The 18319-nt window shown below is 45.4% G+C and overlaps 1 protein-coding gene across 2 annotated transcripts in view; it reads right to left on the bottom strand.

Annotated features, from left to right (window-relative positions):
* Positions 1-9187: 9187 nt before the first annotated feature.
* Positions 9188-18319, bottom strand: part of SRPK1 (SRSF protein kinase 1) — an 82855-nt gene continuing 73723 nt past the window's right edge. For both annotated transcript variants that reach the window (XM_033917541.1, XM_033917542.1), the window contains one exon: positions 9188-11361. In XM_033917541.1, the coding sequence (XP_033773432.1) occupies positions 11177-11361 (185 nt within the window). In that variant the 3' untranslated portion in view covers positions 9188-11176. The remainder of the gene's footprint in view (positions 11362-18319) is intronic.

Below are 18319 nucleotides of genomic sequence, written 5' to 3'. Positions count from 1 at the left end.
TAGATGAAACCAACTATTTCTTGGCTTGGCACTGATGGTAATCCACTTAGTTACAAGTATGGAGTTTGCGAGCTCAGAGATGCTGGTTGTAAGATCTAAACAGTTGAATAAAACAGTAAGAGATTGAATATTTGTGATTTTAGAGTCTGATGTATTTTCTTTGATTCTGCTGACTTTGATGGGGATGGATGGAAAGCTGTCTCTTTATCTTGACTTGAGCAGATTCGCAGAGAAAGAAGAAATGGTATAACCAACTGGGGTAACTTCTTTGATCTTCCAGTTTTGAGATAGAGTTTTCAATATGAATACCATATCAAGGATGTTTCCCTACCCATGTGTTGGGATAGTGACATGCTGGCTAAAGCCTAGATCTTGCATTGTTTCAAGAAACTGGGTCTGAGAATTGAGCCTGTGTAGCTTGCGAGGTTGAAGTCACCTAGTATAACTAGGTTAGAAAATTTTGCAGTGTATTGTAAAATCAACTCCAATAAGAGATTTACAGATGAATGGCATGCAGGAGGGAGGGGAAGGGGTATACTAAAAGAAATGTGTGCAGAATATCGGAGGTAATTAGTAGATATTCAATTGGCTATTGGACAATCATAGCCTGTCTTTTATAAAACTTGTAGTGGCTTTTTAAAATAAGAACTAGACCTCCACCTCATTTCATGTCTCTGGTTTGTGAGATGTAATGGTAGCCTGAGGGGCAAATTTGCATTGGGGAGATTGAAACGTGGCTACAAGAAGGTGATTCTGTCAAAGGCAATTGAGATTCCAATCTAGGGTTAAAACATGAAGATGGCATTTCTTAGAACTTATTGCTCTAGTGTTCAGAAGACCTATTTGCTGATGAAAGTACGAGAGAGTTTTGATTGCACTAGAGTAGGCAGGTTGAATATAAGAGAAAGTGATGGTTGTTGTAAGAAAGTTTAACTTTAACATAATTCCTTCTTTGGGCCTGTAGCACTTGAATTGCACTTATTCTGGAAGGACGCGCTGGAGAAAGGGTAGTCCTGTCTGAATTTATACTGGAGAGGGGTGCACTGCAGTTTGTTCAGGTCCCTTTGAAGTTCTTTACATTCCTCAACAGATCTAACCGTACCAGAGAGTTTTGTGTCATCCGCAAATTTTATAACTTCGCACTTCGTCCCTGTTTCCAGGTCATTAATAAATATATTGAACAGCAGTAGTCCCAGCACTGACCCTTGCGGACTACCGTATTTTCACGCATATAACACGCGCGTTATACGCGTTTTTACCTACCGCGCATACCCCTCGCGCGTTATATGCGTGAGCGCGGTATACAAAAGTTTTAAAACATAGTTCCCACCCCGCCCGACGCCCGATTCACCCTCCCAGCAGGACCACTCGCACCCCCACCCCGAACGACCACTCGCACGCGCTCCCACCCGCACCCGCATCCACGATCGGAGCAAGAGGGAGCCCAAGCCCTCTTGCCCGGCCGACTCCCCGACGTCCGATACATCCCCCCCCCGGCAGGACCACTCGCACCCCCACCCCGAACGACCGCTCGCACGCGCTCCCACCCGCACCCGCATCCACGATCGGAGCAAGAGGGAGCCCAAGCCCTCTTGCCCGGCCGACTCCCCGACGTCCGATACATCCCCCCCCCCGGCAGGACCACTCGCACCCCCACCTCGAAGGACCGCCGACTTCCCGACAATATCGGGCCAGAAGGGAGCCCAAACCCTCCTGGCCACGGCGACCCCCTAACCCCACCCCGCACTACATTACGGGCAGGAGGGATCCCAGGCCCTCCTGCCCTCGACGCAACCCCCCCTCCCCCCCACCGACCGCCCCCCCCCCAAGAACCTCCGACCGCCCCCCAGCCGACCCGCGATCCCCCTGGCGACCCCCACGACCCCCCCACCCCCCTTCCCCGTACCTTTGGTAGTTGGCCGGACAGACGGGAGCCAAACCCGCCTGTCCGGCAGGCAGCCAACGAAGGAATGAGGCCGGATTGGCCCATCCATCCTAAAGCTCCGCCTACTGGTGGGGCCTAAGGCGCGTGGGCCAATCAGAATAGGCCCTGGAGCCTTAGGTCCCACCTGGGGGCGCGGCCTGAGGCACATGGGCCCAACCCGACCATGTGCCTCAGGCCGCGCCCCCAGGTGGGACCTAAGGCTCCAGGGCCTATTCTGATTGGCCCACGCGCCTTAGGCCCCACCAGTAGGCGGAGCTTTAGGATGGATGGGCCAATCCGGCCTCATTCCTTCGTTGGCTGCCTGCCGGACAGGCGGGTTTGGCTCCCGTCTGTCCGGCCAACTACCAAAGGTACGGGGAAGGGGGGTGGGGGGGTCGTGGGGGTCGCCAGGGGGGTCGCGGGTCGGCTGGGGGGGCGGTCGGAGGTTCTTGGGGGGGGGCGGTCGTTGGGGGGGAGGGGGGTTTGCGTCGAGGGCAGGAGGGCCTGGGATCCCTCCTGCCCGTAATGTAGTGCGGGGTGGGGTTAGGGGGTCGCCGTGGCCAGGAGGGTTTGGGCTCCCTTCTGGCCCAACTACCAAAGGTACGGGGAAGGGGGGTGGGGGGGTCGTCAGGGTGGTCGCGGGTCGGCTGGGGGGGCGGTCGTTGGGGGGAGGGGGGTTTGCGTCGAGGGCAGGAGGGCCTGGGATCCCTCCTGCCCGTAATGTAGTGCGGGGTGGGGTTAGGGGGTCGCCGTGGCCAGGAGGATTTGGGCTCCCTCCTGGCCCGATATTGTTGGGGAATCGGCGGTCCTTCGGGGGGAGGGATGTATCGGACGTCGGGGGGGGGGCATCAGGCTTTCAGGATGGGGACAGACCTTCAAGGGGGGACAGTGCACGGAAGTCAGGGGGGGTGAACGGAGAGTCGGGACAGCGCACGGAAAGTCAGGGCAGTGCACGGAAGTCAGGGGGGGTGAACGGAGAGTCGGGACAGCGCACGGAAAGTCGGGGCAGTGCACGGAAGTCAGGGGGGGTGAACGGAGAGTCGGGACAGCGCACGGAGAGGCGGGGCAGTGCACGGAAGTCAGGGGGGTGAACGGAGAGTCGGGCAGCATGCGCGGTATAATCGTGAGCGCGTTATACCAAAGTTTTTGTGCTTATCATCGTGATTTCTGCGCGCTATACACGTGTGCGCGTTTTATACGGGTGCGTGTTATTTGCGTGAAAATACGGTACTCGTAACTCCTTTCCAGTCAGAATAGTGTCCCTTTACTCCTACCCTCTGTTTCCTGTCCACCAGCCAGTTTCTGATCCATCTGTGTATGTCCCCTTCTACCCCGTGGTTCCACAGTTTCCTTAGTAGGCGCTCGTGAGGTACCTTGTCGAAGACTTTTTGGAAGTCCAAGGCTTTCTGGAAGTCCAGGTATACTATGTCTATAGGGTCACCTTTGTCCAATTGTTCGCTTATCCCCTCAAAGAAGTGCAGTAGGTTCGTTTGGCATGATCTTCCATTACAGAAACCATGCTGGCTTGCTCTCATCAGCTTATTTCTTTCTATATGCTCATTGATACTGTCCTTGATTAATGATTCGGCCATCTTCCCCAGAACTGAGGTTAAAGCTGGCTGGTCTATAATTCCCTGGGTCGCCTCTGGATCCTTTCTTGAAGATAGGTGTAACATTCGCTATCCTCCAGTCTTCCTGATTACCCCTGTTTTCAAGGATAGGTTGCAAATCTGCTGTAGTAACTCCGCTATTTCGTCTCTAAGCTCTTTTAGGATTCTCGGGTGGATTCCGTCTGGGCACGGAGATCAGATCTACATACCACGGAAGCCTCGGCCAGTCTAGGACTACTAGAATCACCAGGCCTTGGTGAGTCATGATCCTGCATAGAGGTCTATCATGGGCCCTGGAGGGAAGACTGCACCAAGGCTGCACCAGGGTGGCCCTTTGCTTCCTGGTTCGTATCTTCAACTGAAGATCCAAGCCGCCTTCTTGTTGGCTGCAGATGCCATCAGAGCAAAAGTCAGGTGCCCCCACTGACTCACACTGCAGGTGAAGACTTCCTGAGAGTGACCACTCCCTGGGATCCAGTCTCCCAGCTGAGGAAATCCACTTGCATTGTCCACTCCTGCCATATGTGCCAAGAGATGGTACTCCACCAAAACAGCATTTGGGCTTCCAACTAAGTATAGGGAAGCACTCTTGGTGCCCCCTGGTGTTCGACATAGACTACTGCCATTGCGTTGTCTGAGAATACTTGTACCACTTTGCTCTGCAGCGTGCTCCCTAGCACCAGGCAGCTCGAAGTCCCACTTCCTCTGAGAAAGGGATCAACATCCCTGAATAGGACACACTTTGAAATGTGCACCTCAGCTGTATAGGCTAGCATCTGGCATCAGGATCACCCATGTGGAAATATGAAGGGGAACTCTCCTCTGGCTATCTGAGGCTCCAACCACCAGGCTAAACTGCAATATGCTTCCACTGTCTAAGGTATCTGCTGCTGCAATGCATCCCTCTGCGGACACCATCGGAAGAGGAGTGTATTCTGAAGGGGATGCAAATGCACCACTGCCCAGGGAACCACATCCATGGCTATTACTATTGATCCCAGCACCTGTAAGTAATTCCAGGCTGTCAGGGCCATGTCACTCCAAAATTCTCAGATCTGTGGGCTTCCAGGAGAAACACCTTGTTCTCCTCTAAGTCAAACCGGACTCCCAGATACTCCAGATCTGCATCAGCTCTAGGTGACTTTTTTTTAAAAGTTAACCACCCAGCCCCTGCAGTAGTTGAATCACTCTTTACACAGCCATTCTGTATTCAGATTTGTAGCCTGACCGAAAAATGTCCAAGACCCACCGGTTGGATGAAATGTGGCAGGCTGGCTGGCAGGAAAACAGAGCGACTGCCTTCTATCTATAGAAGGGCATTCCTCAGCCTAGTGTCATTGTGTCTTTTGTGTGGAATAGGAGGCTGGGTTTACCTGTAGCTGGAGTACTGCTGCCGGAAGCTCTGGGAAATCTCTGGCAGTTGTATATGGGCAGGATCGCCTGGAGCCACTATAATTAGGGTGTTCAGAATCTTTAGCAGTTCTGGGTCTGCTATCAGGCCAGGACTTAAGGCGAAGGTCCATCACAGACTTCAGGTCATCCAGGCACTTGCCAAACAATAACTGCCCCTGAAAGTCTAGCCAAAGGAGCCTTGGTAGTAGAATCACCAGTCCATTATCAGATTCAGAGCATCCTGCAAGCAGAAATGGAGTATGCTGTCACCTTAGGCAGTACTCACAGAAAAACATAAGCCAAAAAGTAGTTGAGGAGGTGGCTCCACAGATCAGACTCCAGCACGCATGGTTGAAAAACAGGTGCAAGTGACAAAGGACACCGCCAAAGCAGTCTTAATGCCCAAATCATCAAAAAGCCTCTGGAAAACAACATCCACGTGGCAGTCCTGCATATGTTTAAGCACCACACACTACCTACACTGGGATGAGAGGTGCATGAAATCACCTGTGCAACAAAAGAATCCACTCTAAGCTGACCTAGAAGCTACTGGCACTCCTGTGCCAGCAGATGAAAGCAAGGCACGGTCCACTCTATCTTAAGAACCCCTTCCAGAGAGACATACTGCACTGAGATTAAATTGCTCAAAGTAAGGTGCAAAGAAAAGGCGGAAGACTGGGAGCGCACTTCAAAGTCAGGAGGAAAAAGTGGACAGAGCCGGCTGAATGACCAAAATCAACTCCTGCAGACTCAAAACATCAGGCAAAGCCACTCCCTAAGGAGTCAGAAGAGTCCCTGATCTCCCTTGCCAGGAAGGCACTGGCTGTAGAATAAAGAGCTAGCAAGCTGGACATCATCCAAAGCATCACTCAGATCAGGATCAGGCAGTACTGAACAGCAGCGAACTAAGAAGATGAAGTGCCTATAGAAGAAACGCCACTTAAGACAGATCACAGGTAGAGTGGGACGCAGAGGAAGAATGCCTACTGCAAAACTAATTCCACAAATATGTCAAAGTCTGAGAAAACCTCTCAAGTCCTGGAGCCTCCTGGGTTAGAGTCACCCAGAGATGACTGAAGCATGTGTTTCTTACGCTGTGGAAGGTCCGCAGCCTTGTGCTTGGAACCAACAGCCATGCTGAACCTTGAAAATAAAATAGGCTGCCCCACCGAACTAGCCAAGCATTTAGTCATCCGCTTAACCAGAGGAGAGGCTAGACCTTGCACTGCTGCCCCTCCAAGCTGTGCCATGTGGTGCAAGGATGCTCCAAAAGTGCTACATTTGCACAATCCTGGCAAGAATTCATATTAGGAGAGCCCAAGGATACCATCCCAACAAGGTTTGAAGCGAAAACTATAGTTTTGAAGCAGGGAGCTCTAGAAAAAGAAAAAAAAAAAAAAAAGATTGCTAAAAATCCAAAATGGCCACCACTAAGACATTTATGCCCAAATTATGATATTTTTCACATTAAACAAATTCCAAAAACTGATTTTAGGATTTTTGAGGGGGACATGCAGAAACCTTCAAAACATCGAAATTCAGAACCACCCCTCCCCCATTCACCTCACAGACTTGTGACAGCCTTTACTTACTGTGACCTGTGCTGGAAATGTGTTGCAGTCTGCCACAGCTCTCTTACAGTAGCTGGAATCAGAGAACCACTGCCTCACGTTGGGAATGCCTCGATACTGATCTTCGAGCTGCCAGTCAGACTCATTGCCTGACTGCACCTCCACCCCTGTGGACCGCCAGGTGTGTTCAGGAATGGGAGGAAGTGCAGAACACAGCCAGCATCCTACGAGACACTGCCCAAGTCTCCAAAGTATGCCCAACAGCCTGTGCCAAATTTTGTCCAGCAGTAGAAGAGGCCTGAACTCCTTAGAAGATGATGCAGGCTAAAAGGTACCCATGCAGGCAGAGTGGAAGAATTGCTCAACCGAAGTTGGGTTCTCCATGCAGGCAGAGTGGAAGAACTGCTCAGAGTATAAGAAATCCCGGAAAAAGGGATGCAAACACCTAATAAAATAATAAAAAGGAGAGCGCAAAGCAAACCCTCTTGCTGGCATGCGTGCAGAAGGGAAAAACTAGAGATGGAGCTGGAGAGCACACTGAAATAGAGCAAAGTCACAGAAAAAGATCCAGATTGGATTCCTTCTGCATAAGGCACGCAGCCATTGGGACACAACCCACTTGTCTAGAATGGGTCACCTATTGCGCTGGAAATACTACTCAAAGGACATGAACCTTCTGCATCCTTTAAGGTTCAAGTTGGATCCTTAGGAAACTTGACACTAACCCTAAGGGACACTGAGGTGAGAATGGACAAGTCCTCTCAATTAAGCTAAACGAAGCTCCATCTAAGAAAGAACTTACCTGTTTCAAACTGTGTGGAGCCATGTGAGATAAGATTTGACTTCTTTTGAGTAAAGAAACACAAAAAGGATTGCAAGCCAAAAATTTTTTTTTTAAAACATATACAATTTGGAACCATATTTTAGACATCCAGTGTCAGTGGTACATGAACTCAGTATATTCTACATAAGTGCCTCTGCTGGGTCAGACCAGAAGTCCATTGTGCCCAGCAGTCCGCTCACGCGGCGGCCCAACAGGTCCAGGACCTGTGTAGTAGTCGTCTATCTGTACCCCTCTATCCCCTTTTCCTTCAGAAAATTGTCCAATCCCTTCTTGAACCCTAATACTGTACTCTGTCCTATCACGCCCTCTGGAAGCGCATTCCAGGTGTCCACAACCTGTTGGGTGAAGAAAAACTTACTAGCATTGGTTTTGAATCTGTCCCCTTTCAACTTTTCCGAATGCCCTCTCATTCTTGTATTTTTTGAGTTTGAAGAACCTGTCCTTCTCTACTTTCTCTATGCCCTTCATGATCTTGTAAGTATCTATCATATCCCCTCTAATTCTCCTCTTCTCCAGGGAAGAGACCCAGTTTCTCCAGTCTCTCAGTGTATGAAAGGCTTTCCATACCCTTTATCAAACGTGTCACTCTCCTCTGAACCCTCTCGAGTATCGCCATATCCTTCTTAAGATATGGCGACCAATATTGGACGCAGTACTCCAGATGCGGACGCACCATCGCCTGATACAGCAGGATAACTTCTTTCATTCTGGTTGTAATACCCTTCTTGATTATACCTATTCGCTTTTTTAGCAGCCGCTGCGCACTGTGCCGACGGCTTCATTGTCATGTCCACCAAGTCCCTTTCTTGGGAACTCTCACTCAATAACAGCCCTCCCATCGTATAGCTGTGCCTCGGGGCTTTTGCTTCCTACATGCAATACTTTACATTTCTCTACATTGAACTTCATCTGCCATCTCGTCGTCCACTCCCCTAGCTTGTTCAGGTCCCTTTGTCTACAATATATGAGAAGCTCCTTTAACATGGGAACAAGTCCATGGCCTTGCATGGTTCTATTACTAGTGCTCACTTTTGGATAACTGCTAAATATTAGCAGCAAGAAGTATGTAACCTAAAATAATAATTTTAACTTAACTCTATTTATGGCATGACTTAGCCACACACCTCTCTAGCACTGACTTATGGTACACATTGCAATCAGGTTCTCAAATATTTCAGTGTATATAACCATCGCTTCGGCAGCACATATACTAAAATTGGAACGATACAGAGAAGATCACCTTTAAACTTGCAAGCAGAGCTACAAGTCCTGGATAAGCTGTGTCTGTTATGGTCTGAGAAGCCACCATGTTTTTTGATTCAGAGCTTCACTAAGAGATTGGTTACCTGTACGTCCTGAGGCAGCTTTTTTGAAGCGAAACACTGGCCATCGTCGACGGGTGGTATATCTCTTCCAGATTTATTTAGTATCGCTCTGATGAAGCATTAGTTGCTTTATCATTTTGTAGTCTCTCAATGTAATATAAACAACTTAGGGATTTCATTGCATTGCACAAGGCTTTCATTTAGTGAAACATTATAGAGGAGGTTTTTTATGTCAGTGATTATACTAACCCCTATAAAGCCTCCTATTTATCTAAAATTGTTATATATTGTTGGAATGTTATATTATTGTTGGATATGAGGCTTTTTCCTACCTCGTGATAATTTTCACAATACCAAGCCGGTTGGTCTGTACTTGTTAATCCCTATTTTGTTTCTATTTAGGGTTTTGAGATACTGTTTGTGAATTACTCCTTAGCATTCACGTGGCGTGTGTTTACTGTGCTGCAAACATTTTGAGAGTGTGGTTGTTTTTGTTACGAGAGAAACATCTTAAGCACATGCTGGTTATTAAATAAGTTTATTGAACTGCATTTACAAATAAGAGAAAATGCACCCAAATAGAATAAAAAAATGTATTTCCTTCTGCTTTTGAGACTGACATTGTAAATACAAAATCCTTTAGTCACTTAGGAGGCAGTCCTGAAGGTCAATAAAACCAGAAGTTGGGAGAATGTGCAGGCATATTTCAATTGCCTCCTGGGAAAGAATTTAATTTACAAAGCACCAGGTTTTTTTGTGTGGGGGCGGGGGTGGGGTTAGCAAGACAAGAGGGGACACTTCCAAAATTGTGCCAGGTCTATGTACACTTAGTGCTATCAGAAAAATTTCCATCTCAGTTGCATTATGTGGGGTGACATGAATAGTATTCAAAGTTCTTGCCCATTACCTGAAGCCTTTGAAAAATAAAATAAGGGGGGGGGGGTGACTAACACTGGTCTTTGCATTGTAACCCATTTTATAAGCAGCACAAGATCAGTGTTGCCAGTAGCTAAAAGAGCCACGAACTGGCAAACTATTTTCATATTTCTTCTGCACACAATGTTATTTTTATACTGTGCAAAAAGAACCTAATAAAAATTTATTTATGAACAATATACATTACATCTTAAATGCCTTGCCAGACCAGAGTGAAAAATAACAAAAGCACAAAAAACCCCAATAAAATTGCATTTGTAAGTAGCAATGCCCTGGTTCCTTTATACAAATGATACAGACAACTTTTGGTTGCAGAATCATAGGGGATTTCTCCTGAGCTGCAGGATCCAAAGACTTATTTGGTCCATTATGGAGAAGTACTTTATAACCCTAACCTTACCTTAATATAATTCAAGAGACAAGGGCAAGTCTACAGCAGATCAATTTACACAAGGCTAACTTCTAAAATGAAATATTCTACAAGTCACATACCCTCACACACAATGATAGGTAGTGAAGACACAGGGCAGTACAAAACAAACAGCAATGACAACCAAGAAGCAATCAACAGAACCCCCCCCCCCAAACATTTCCTCAAATTGTAGAATAGGACAAGCCTCTAAGATAAAAATAAAGGGTAAACAAGGAAGGAAATCTTAACAAAACTGACTTTTTTTTTTTTTTTTAAATCGTTCACATTTGGAACTAGTACTGAGAAAACTGAAATTCTCCTTCCCCACATCACAAGTGGGATAACCTTTCATTAACTTGATTCTCTAAAAATTCATTTTTGTGCTGTCAGGAACCAACTGTGCCAGTCAGTTTTCAGGTTAATGCCCTTAAGTCTTTGCCACAAGAGCACAAAACCTCTCTCTTACTGCACAGGTTATGTTATAGCTCTCGTTTGTAATCATGTAGTCAATTTTATTTTGGTCTGTTTCAGCTCCTCAAAGTTGAGCAGGTTTCAAGGACTATGAAAAGACACGGCAGCACAGCTCATCTCAGACTACAGCTATTTATAACATGACTGAAAATAAAAGGAGACAAGTAAATTTAAAAAGGGGAGGAGGGCAAAAAAAGTTTGGGCCTGGTGCTCAGCACTTCCTGCACTTAATACTCCCCAAAGAATCCCTCAATTCCACTAACAGTACACTGCCAATCAAGCAATGCAATATCATGGGATTGGAAAGTGGGCCCCCTCTCTTTACTCTCCAATGATATTTGCTGCTTTGTTATAGAAAGGGAATGTATACTAACTAGAATCAGTTCCAAAGAGAGCAACAATTTCACCTCAAGAAGGGGCATGAGACAGTTTTGTTTTTTAGCCCAGTCTGCTGTTCATCTTTGGCAGAATCCAATTTAAACAAAAACAATGCAGAGTCCAACAAGGGCTGTGATGTCTATGTTGTTAACTAACTAGACCCAAGTGGGCCACACTAGGCAGTCTTCAAAAATCAAGCTTCTTGCTGTGAAAATACAAAAAGCCGAAAATCCTGGAAAGTAGGAGACTAACAGCTGGCAGATGTGTGCACTCTGCTACAAGCCAGAGAAACAGAGCAACACTTATTAAGCCTTTATGAACTGAGCCAGGGATGTCGAAGACATTCTGCTGCTGTAGCTCGTCTCTCAGGAATCAGCTCCAACATTGGTATAAGGAAGTCTGTGAATTCAGATGCTTCCTCCTGGGACCACTCGTATTTCTCCACAAGAACTTCAAAAAGCCCCCAGGGTTTTAACTTGGTAATGTGTTTCAGTTCACCTGTAGAACAAAGGAAGACAATAAATAACTAGTAACTAATAGGAGCAAGGACAAAGGAACATTGCTTATGTTCTTATCTTTTCAGCTAGAGCAGGAGTGTCAAAGTCCCTCCTCGAGGGCCGCAATTGTCAGGTTTTCAGGATTTCCCCAATGATATGCATGAGATCTATTAGCATACAATGAAAGCAGTGCATGCAAATAGATCTCATGCATATTCATTGGGGAAATCCTGGATTGTGGCCCTCGAGGAGGGACTTTGGTGCCTCTAGCTCAGGGGCGTCAAACTCCTCGATCTCTGGTCCTACTTTAAAGCGTCATGGGCACAGTGGCCTACCCCATTCAGCTGTCTGTAAGAATTACTCCCCCCCCCAACCTCTCAAAAAATTGTTCCTATAACTACAACTAACGCAGAAGTATCCCCAACTAGCTGTATTTTTTTCTGCACCCTTCCTCCTTTTTGCCCTTTCCATTTATGTGTTATGCAGAGGTTCACTATAGCATCATCATCCTTCATCCATCTTAAAATATTTCACCGCTGTTAACACCTCATGTTTTCCTAGTATTAATGTTTCTCAACAATGCCCATCCTACCATGTATGCTTCTTACAACTGCAGCTTTGCTTGTTCTTCATGAGTGCTACAATAGTTCCGCTTCCCTCTCTAAAAAAAAAGCCTAAAAGATCAAGAAGTCTTTTTATTAAAATGCGCTAAGATAGTCCGTGCTAAATGCCATACAGCCCTTGTATATCTAGGGATTAATGCACACCAACTCATTAGTGTGTGCTAAAATGTATAGTAAAAGGACCATCAAGTATTTAAAAAAGAAATCATGTAACAAGGAACAATAATTTTATTGAAGAAAATGTCTAACAGCCCAACATGGAGTTTTTCAGTTGGGTGCCTGTGTCAGGAGTCCATAAATTGTTAATATAAAAGCGCTTATTAATTTTATTAAGCTAATTGCCAACTGAGTAAAATCTTCATAAGTTTATTCTATAAAAATACCATTAACACTTAAATTGAAAAGTAAATAGAAAAACTAAAATACAGACCAAATTACTGCAATAATTTTAATTTTCTGAACCTGTACTTTAGTTATAATTCCTGGTAAATTATATTAAAATTTCACATCTCATATCAAATTTTGATTATCAATTTCTTAATTTAAAAATTTGATAAGAGATGGCAAATGAATTAAACAAAAATTATGATTAAAGAGAGATTAAGTACTTACCTTGTAAGCTCTTTTCCAGTAGATAGGCGAGACACATGCTAGACAAGTGGGTTGTATCCCAATGGTTGCATGCCATATGTAGAAGGAATCCACTCCTGATTTTTCTTTTGTGATTCTGCTCTACTTTACTGTGCTCTCAGGCTCCACCCTCAGTTAGTACCCAAGCACCGAGAGCCACATCACAAAATGGGAAGTAGAGACATTAATGGCAATTAAGTCAATAAACAGCTCTGTTCAAGATGAATGAGAACATTAACTGCAAACAGCCAAAAAAAATGTATCAAAGGAGCTTAGAAATGACTCCTGCATAAAACAAGAACATATATACAGATTCTTCCCATCCCAAGGGTTGACCGACATCCAAGAATCAACTTGGAGAAGCATAAACAGACGGTAGGCAAGGATCTAGAATGTCTCGCCTATCTACTGGAAAAGAGCTTACCAGGGTAAATACATAATCTCTTTTTTCCAGTGCAATAGATGAGACATTCTAGACAAATGGGATGTACAAAAGCAGTTCCAAAAAGCTAGGGTGGGCTGACTGCACTGACCCTTAAGACCGAGGATCCAAAGGTGGAGTCCTGTCTCGTCGCCACATCCACTCTATAGAATTTGGCAAACGTGTGCAGAGTAGACCAAGTAGCTGCCCTACAGATCTCCACAGGGGAGATCGCTTTAGCCTTGGCCCACGAGGAGGCCATGCCTCTGGTAGAATGTGCCTCGACCTAGCAGACTGTTTACTGCAAAGAACATAGGCTGATAAAATGACCTCACGTATCCACCTGGAAATGGCAGCGCCCTGCTTAGAAGAATGAGGCAGTACAAAAAGACGGTCAGAGAGGCAAAACTCATTAGTGATCTCCACATAAAAGAACTCTTCGGACATCCAATTTTTGCAAAAAGCAGTCCTGCATCTTAGAACCCGTAGGCTGAAAAATAGGCAAACACTTTCTGATTAACATGGAGGGCCGACACTACCTTCGGTAGAAATGAAGGAACCATGTAGAACGAGATCCCTGTCTCCAGGATCCTCTACAACAGGGATCTCAAAGTCCCTCCTTGAGGGCCGCAATCCATAGAAACATAGAAGATGACGGCAGAAAAGGGCTACAGCCCATCAAGTCTGCCCACTCTGCTTACCCACCCCCTGTCTATGCCCTAATGACCCAATTTCCTTATCTTGACCCTGGTAGGGATCCCACATGGGTATCCCATTTATTCTTAAAGTCTGTCCAGTCCAGTCCAGTCGTGTTTTCAGGATTTCCCCAATGAATATGCATGAGATCTATGTGCATGCACTGCTTTCAATGCATATTCATTGGGGAAATCCTGCAAACCCGACTGGATTGCGGCCCTCGAGGAGGGACTTTGAGATCCCTGCTCTACAAGATAGCCTGGAGTCCCACGACACCTCTTGCTGAGGTAATGGCAACCAGAAAAAACTGCCTCCAGGGTCGGGTACAAGAGAGAAGCATTTTCAGACGCTCAAACAGAGCCTTGGTGAGGCCAGACAAAATTAAGTTAAGATCCCACAAAGGGAACGGCGGTTTGATTAGAGGTTTGATGTGAAGAGCACCTTCCAGAAATTTGGCCACATCAGGGCGAGATGCAAGCAAGGACTAAGGTGCCAAGCTCTGAAACAAAAGAGCCCAGGGACTTTGACCCAAAAAGAAGCCATGGTGAGGCCCTTATCCAGGCCTGCCTGTATAAAAGCTAGCACCACAGAAATTCTACATTTTCCTGATCACACCAATGCGAGAAAGTCTTCCGCACCTTAGCATAGGCAAGACAGAGTAATCAACTCCTTAAGAGTCCAGAAGAGTAGCAATGACCAAATCAGAATAGCCTTTGCGCTGTAATGCTGCATGCTCAATAGCCTTGAAATAAGAGCAGACTGGACCCTGAAAGAGGTGGTCTGGAAAAGACTGCAACTGCAGGCTGTGACCTATGTGAATATGTAGATCTGCATACCATGGTCTGCGAGGCCAGACTGGAGCCACCAGAACAACTCTTCCCTGATGGGTCGCAATCCGGCGGACGACTTGACCAGGGAGGAAAAATGCACAGCAGGAGTCCCTGCAGCCATAGCTGTACTAGAGCATCTAAGCCCTCACTCCCAGGCTCTGAGCTTCAACTGGAGAAGTGTTTAGCTTTCGCGTTCTTTGCTGTGGCCATGAGGTCAAAGGGAAGCTGACCTCAGCACCGTACAATGGTTGAAACACTGCCGAGGACAGCATCCAGATCCACGGTCTGGCTGCTGAGGAAGTCTGCTAGAACAATGTCAACTCCTGCCACATGCACTGCTGAAAGGGCCTGGAGATAACACTCTGCTTGTGAAAGAGCAGGTGGGCTCGGTTCCTCACCAGCGACTTGACATATGCCACAGCAATTGCATTGTCAAGAGAAGACATGGACTACTTGGCCCTCCCATCGTCTACAAGTTCGCCAAAACAAAGCGAATGGTCCACAGTTCCAAACAACGGAATGACCGTGTAACTGGAGAGGGTGTTCAATGCCCCTTAATTGGACAACAAGGTTGCAATGGGCTCCCCAGCTGTGGAGACTGGCATCTATCATCACAATTACCCAAGACGTAATCCGCAGCGGCATGCCCCTGGAAAGGGACTATAAAAAAGCCACCAATTCATGCTGGCCTGGGCCTCCAGAGTTCAAAGAAGAGCTGCTTGCAACGCTGTCACTGGGGAACCCTGAGGTAGAGCAATGCAAGCTGCAGAGGACATACATGTGCCTCCGTCTAAGGGACCAGAGCATTTGAGGACAACAGGGACTCCAGGACCCGGAGATAGCACGCATACGGAACAGCTTTATCCAGAAGACAACAAACATGAAAGCACAGCTGTTTTCACACCTCTGGATGAGAAGCTCGGCCAGTTGCCACGTCGAACAAGACCCCTAGATATACTAGGGACTGCAATGGGATGGAAGTGCATAGCTTTTTTCTTTTGTGGCAATTCACCAACCAGTCCATGCCTTTCCGGACCCAGACCACTCGATCCACCGGGCACCACCTTCGGCCAACAATGGGGAACGGATTAGTTTATTGGCCAAGTAGGGGCCCACCTGCAACCCCATCTTCTTCAAGAAAGCTGTCACGACCACCATCACCTTGGTAGAAGTACGAGGCACTGTCGCCAAAAGGTGAAAACTGGTAAAGATTTTCCAGAACATGAAACCAGAGAAATTCCAGGACACCTTAGAAATGAAAATATGCAAGGAAGCCCCTGTGATAACCAGAGGCAAGGAACTGTTCCGGGACCATCACTGCTACAACAGACTGCACCGTCTCCACGTGAAAGCGCTGGACCTCGAGCACTGCATTCACATGCAGAAGATCCAGGAACAATCTAGATTGCTTTTATTCTTCAAAAAAACGACGCAAACATGTTTCGGCCTCATGGCCTGCATCAGGACTATAAAACTGATTTTCAATCAAACTTGGATTCTTTAGTTTTTTGGGGTTTTCTTCTTCCAGTCTTTTCCCCCCCTCTTCCTCCTTTTCCAAGTGTATGTTTTCATATTTAATATCTCTTCAGATCACATAAGAATCGCTGCTAGCCTCCTAATCCAGTTATAAATAATAGAGGTATGTTTCAAAGTTTTTTTTCAGATCTTTTTCCAAAGTAATTTCGTGGGCATCTTAAAAATAAAGCATGCTTTAACCTTTTAATGCTTAGATTTCAATTATGGTCAGAATATGGCTTGGTGTATATATTGTTTATTGTGAGCTTCTATACCACTACTAATGACTGGGATGTCAATTCAGAGCGGTTGGCATGAGCTTATGTAAAAGGTGTTACAATACTTGAGCTTCTGTGGAGTGTTATAATACAGAGTTACAAAAAGCTTCTGCGAGGTGCTACAATACATGGGCTCTATACAGAGTTACAGGGGCTTCTGTAGCGGTGTTACTATATATAGTTTATTATCGTTGATTTTATACATATATTATTTTGATGTTTATTATAAAAAATATGGTCACACGCATTTTTAATATATTTGGTCCAAAGGATCTACAGTAAAACCTTGGTTTGCGAGCATAATTTGTTCTGAAGACATGCTTGTAATCCAAAACACTAATATATCAAAGCGAATTTCCCCAAAAGAAATAATGGAAACTCACTCGTTCCACAACCCCAAAACTTTAATACAAAATACTATATGTACTTGTAATGCAAGATTTCGCTCGTTTAGAATAGTCACTACACACCAGCGTCAGAAAGAGAATCATCGGCTCAGTTGTGATGATGTGATGTGTGTATACAGTATGTGTGTGTATGTATATATATATATATATATATATATATATATATATATATATATATATATATATATATATATATATATGTATATACATACACACACATACTGTATACACACAAGACCTTGCTCGTTTATCATGTTAAAATTTAATAAAATGTTTTGCTTGTCTTGCAAAACACTTGCATGCCAAGTTACTTGCAATCCAAAGTTTTACTGTATCTCTCTATTTAGGGTAGACTGCCTAGATATATGTCTATGTATATCTTAGATTTCTGACAGGATGTGTCTAATTACTAAAGGACCTTTTAAATGTATTTTGTTATTTCTTGCTGTCATTTTACATATGAGTGATCTGTGAAGTTTGAATTTTTTTTCAATTTGTATCATGGTAATATGTTGTATGGCAACTCCTGTCATGATCAATAAGTTTATTACTGCTTGATGAAATTTGACTTTTTGTTCTCATTGACATACCGAACATTATTGTATCATATGATAATGCTACATGGTTTTCTAATAAACAATTAATTTGAGACCAGATTGATTTCCAAAATGCCATGATTCAGGGACAATAGAATATTAAATGATCTGAAGTCCCTGCTTCCAGATTACAATGCCAGCATCTATTAGACTTAGAGCTTTCCAACTTCTGTAATCTAACTGGGGTCCAAAATGCTCTACATGCAAAAGAAAAAAACTAGTTTGTCTCATAGATGCAGACACAGTAGATCTCATTCTCCAAGATGCCGTAATTTGATGCTTTATCTCAATGCTCCAGATGTTTAAGTCCGTTTTTAGATTTTTTTATGTATAAATCCATTTATCAATTTATACCACTGTGCGGCCTGGTGACCCAAGAAGTCCACCTGAAATAATCAGTATAGTCTGGCGTTCTTATGCTTTCAGGTAGACTTCTTGGGCTGAATCACTCTTTGAACCTTTAGTCTGCTTTCAGATTCGGACTGGGCAGTTATTAACCAATTGTCCAGATACGGATGTACTTGTATGGCTTCCTGAGCCAGAGGGGTGCTCTTGGACCCTCTCTGGTGATTGACATAGGCTACTGCTGTCGCATTGTCAGAGAAGACCCTGACCACTTGGCCCTCTAGAGTCATCTGCAATCATACCAGACACAGCCAAATGGATCTCAGCTCCAACCGGTTGATTGACCATTTTCTCTAAGAAAGAATCCAACACCCCTGGATGGGACAACAATTGCAGATGGCTCCCCAACCCCAAAGGCTGACCATCTGTCATCACTAAAATCCAGGGGAACGCCCCTGCAGAGTGACTGTGTGAGAAGCTACCAATCCATACTGCCCTGAATCTCTAGAGTCCAGGGAAGACAAGTCTGTAATGCATTCTTGTGTACAGCTCAGTGAGACAGCAAGGAATGCAGGAGAGGATGCATGTGCACCCTTACCCAAGGAACCACATTCAACG

Source organism: Geotrypetes seraphini, chromosome 13, assembly GCF_902459505.1.
Source record: "Geotrypetes seraphini chromosome 13, aGeoSer1.1, whole genome shotgun sequence".
Classification (NCBI taxonomy): Eukaryota; Metazoa; Chordata; class Amphibia; order Gymnophiona; family Dermophiidae; genus Geotrypetes; species Geotrypetes seraphini.
This window is presented reverse-complemented; position numbering and strand designations above follow the sequence as displayed.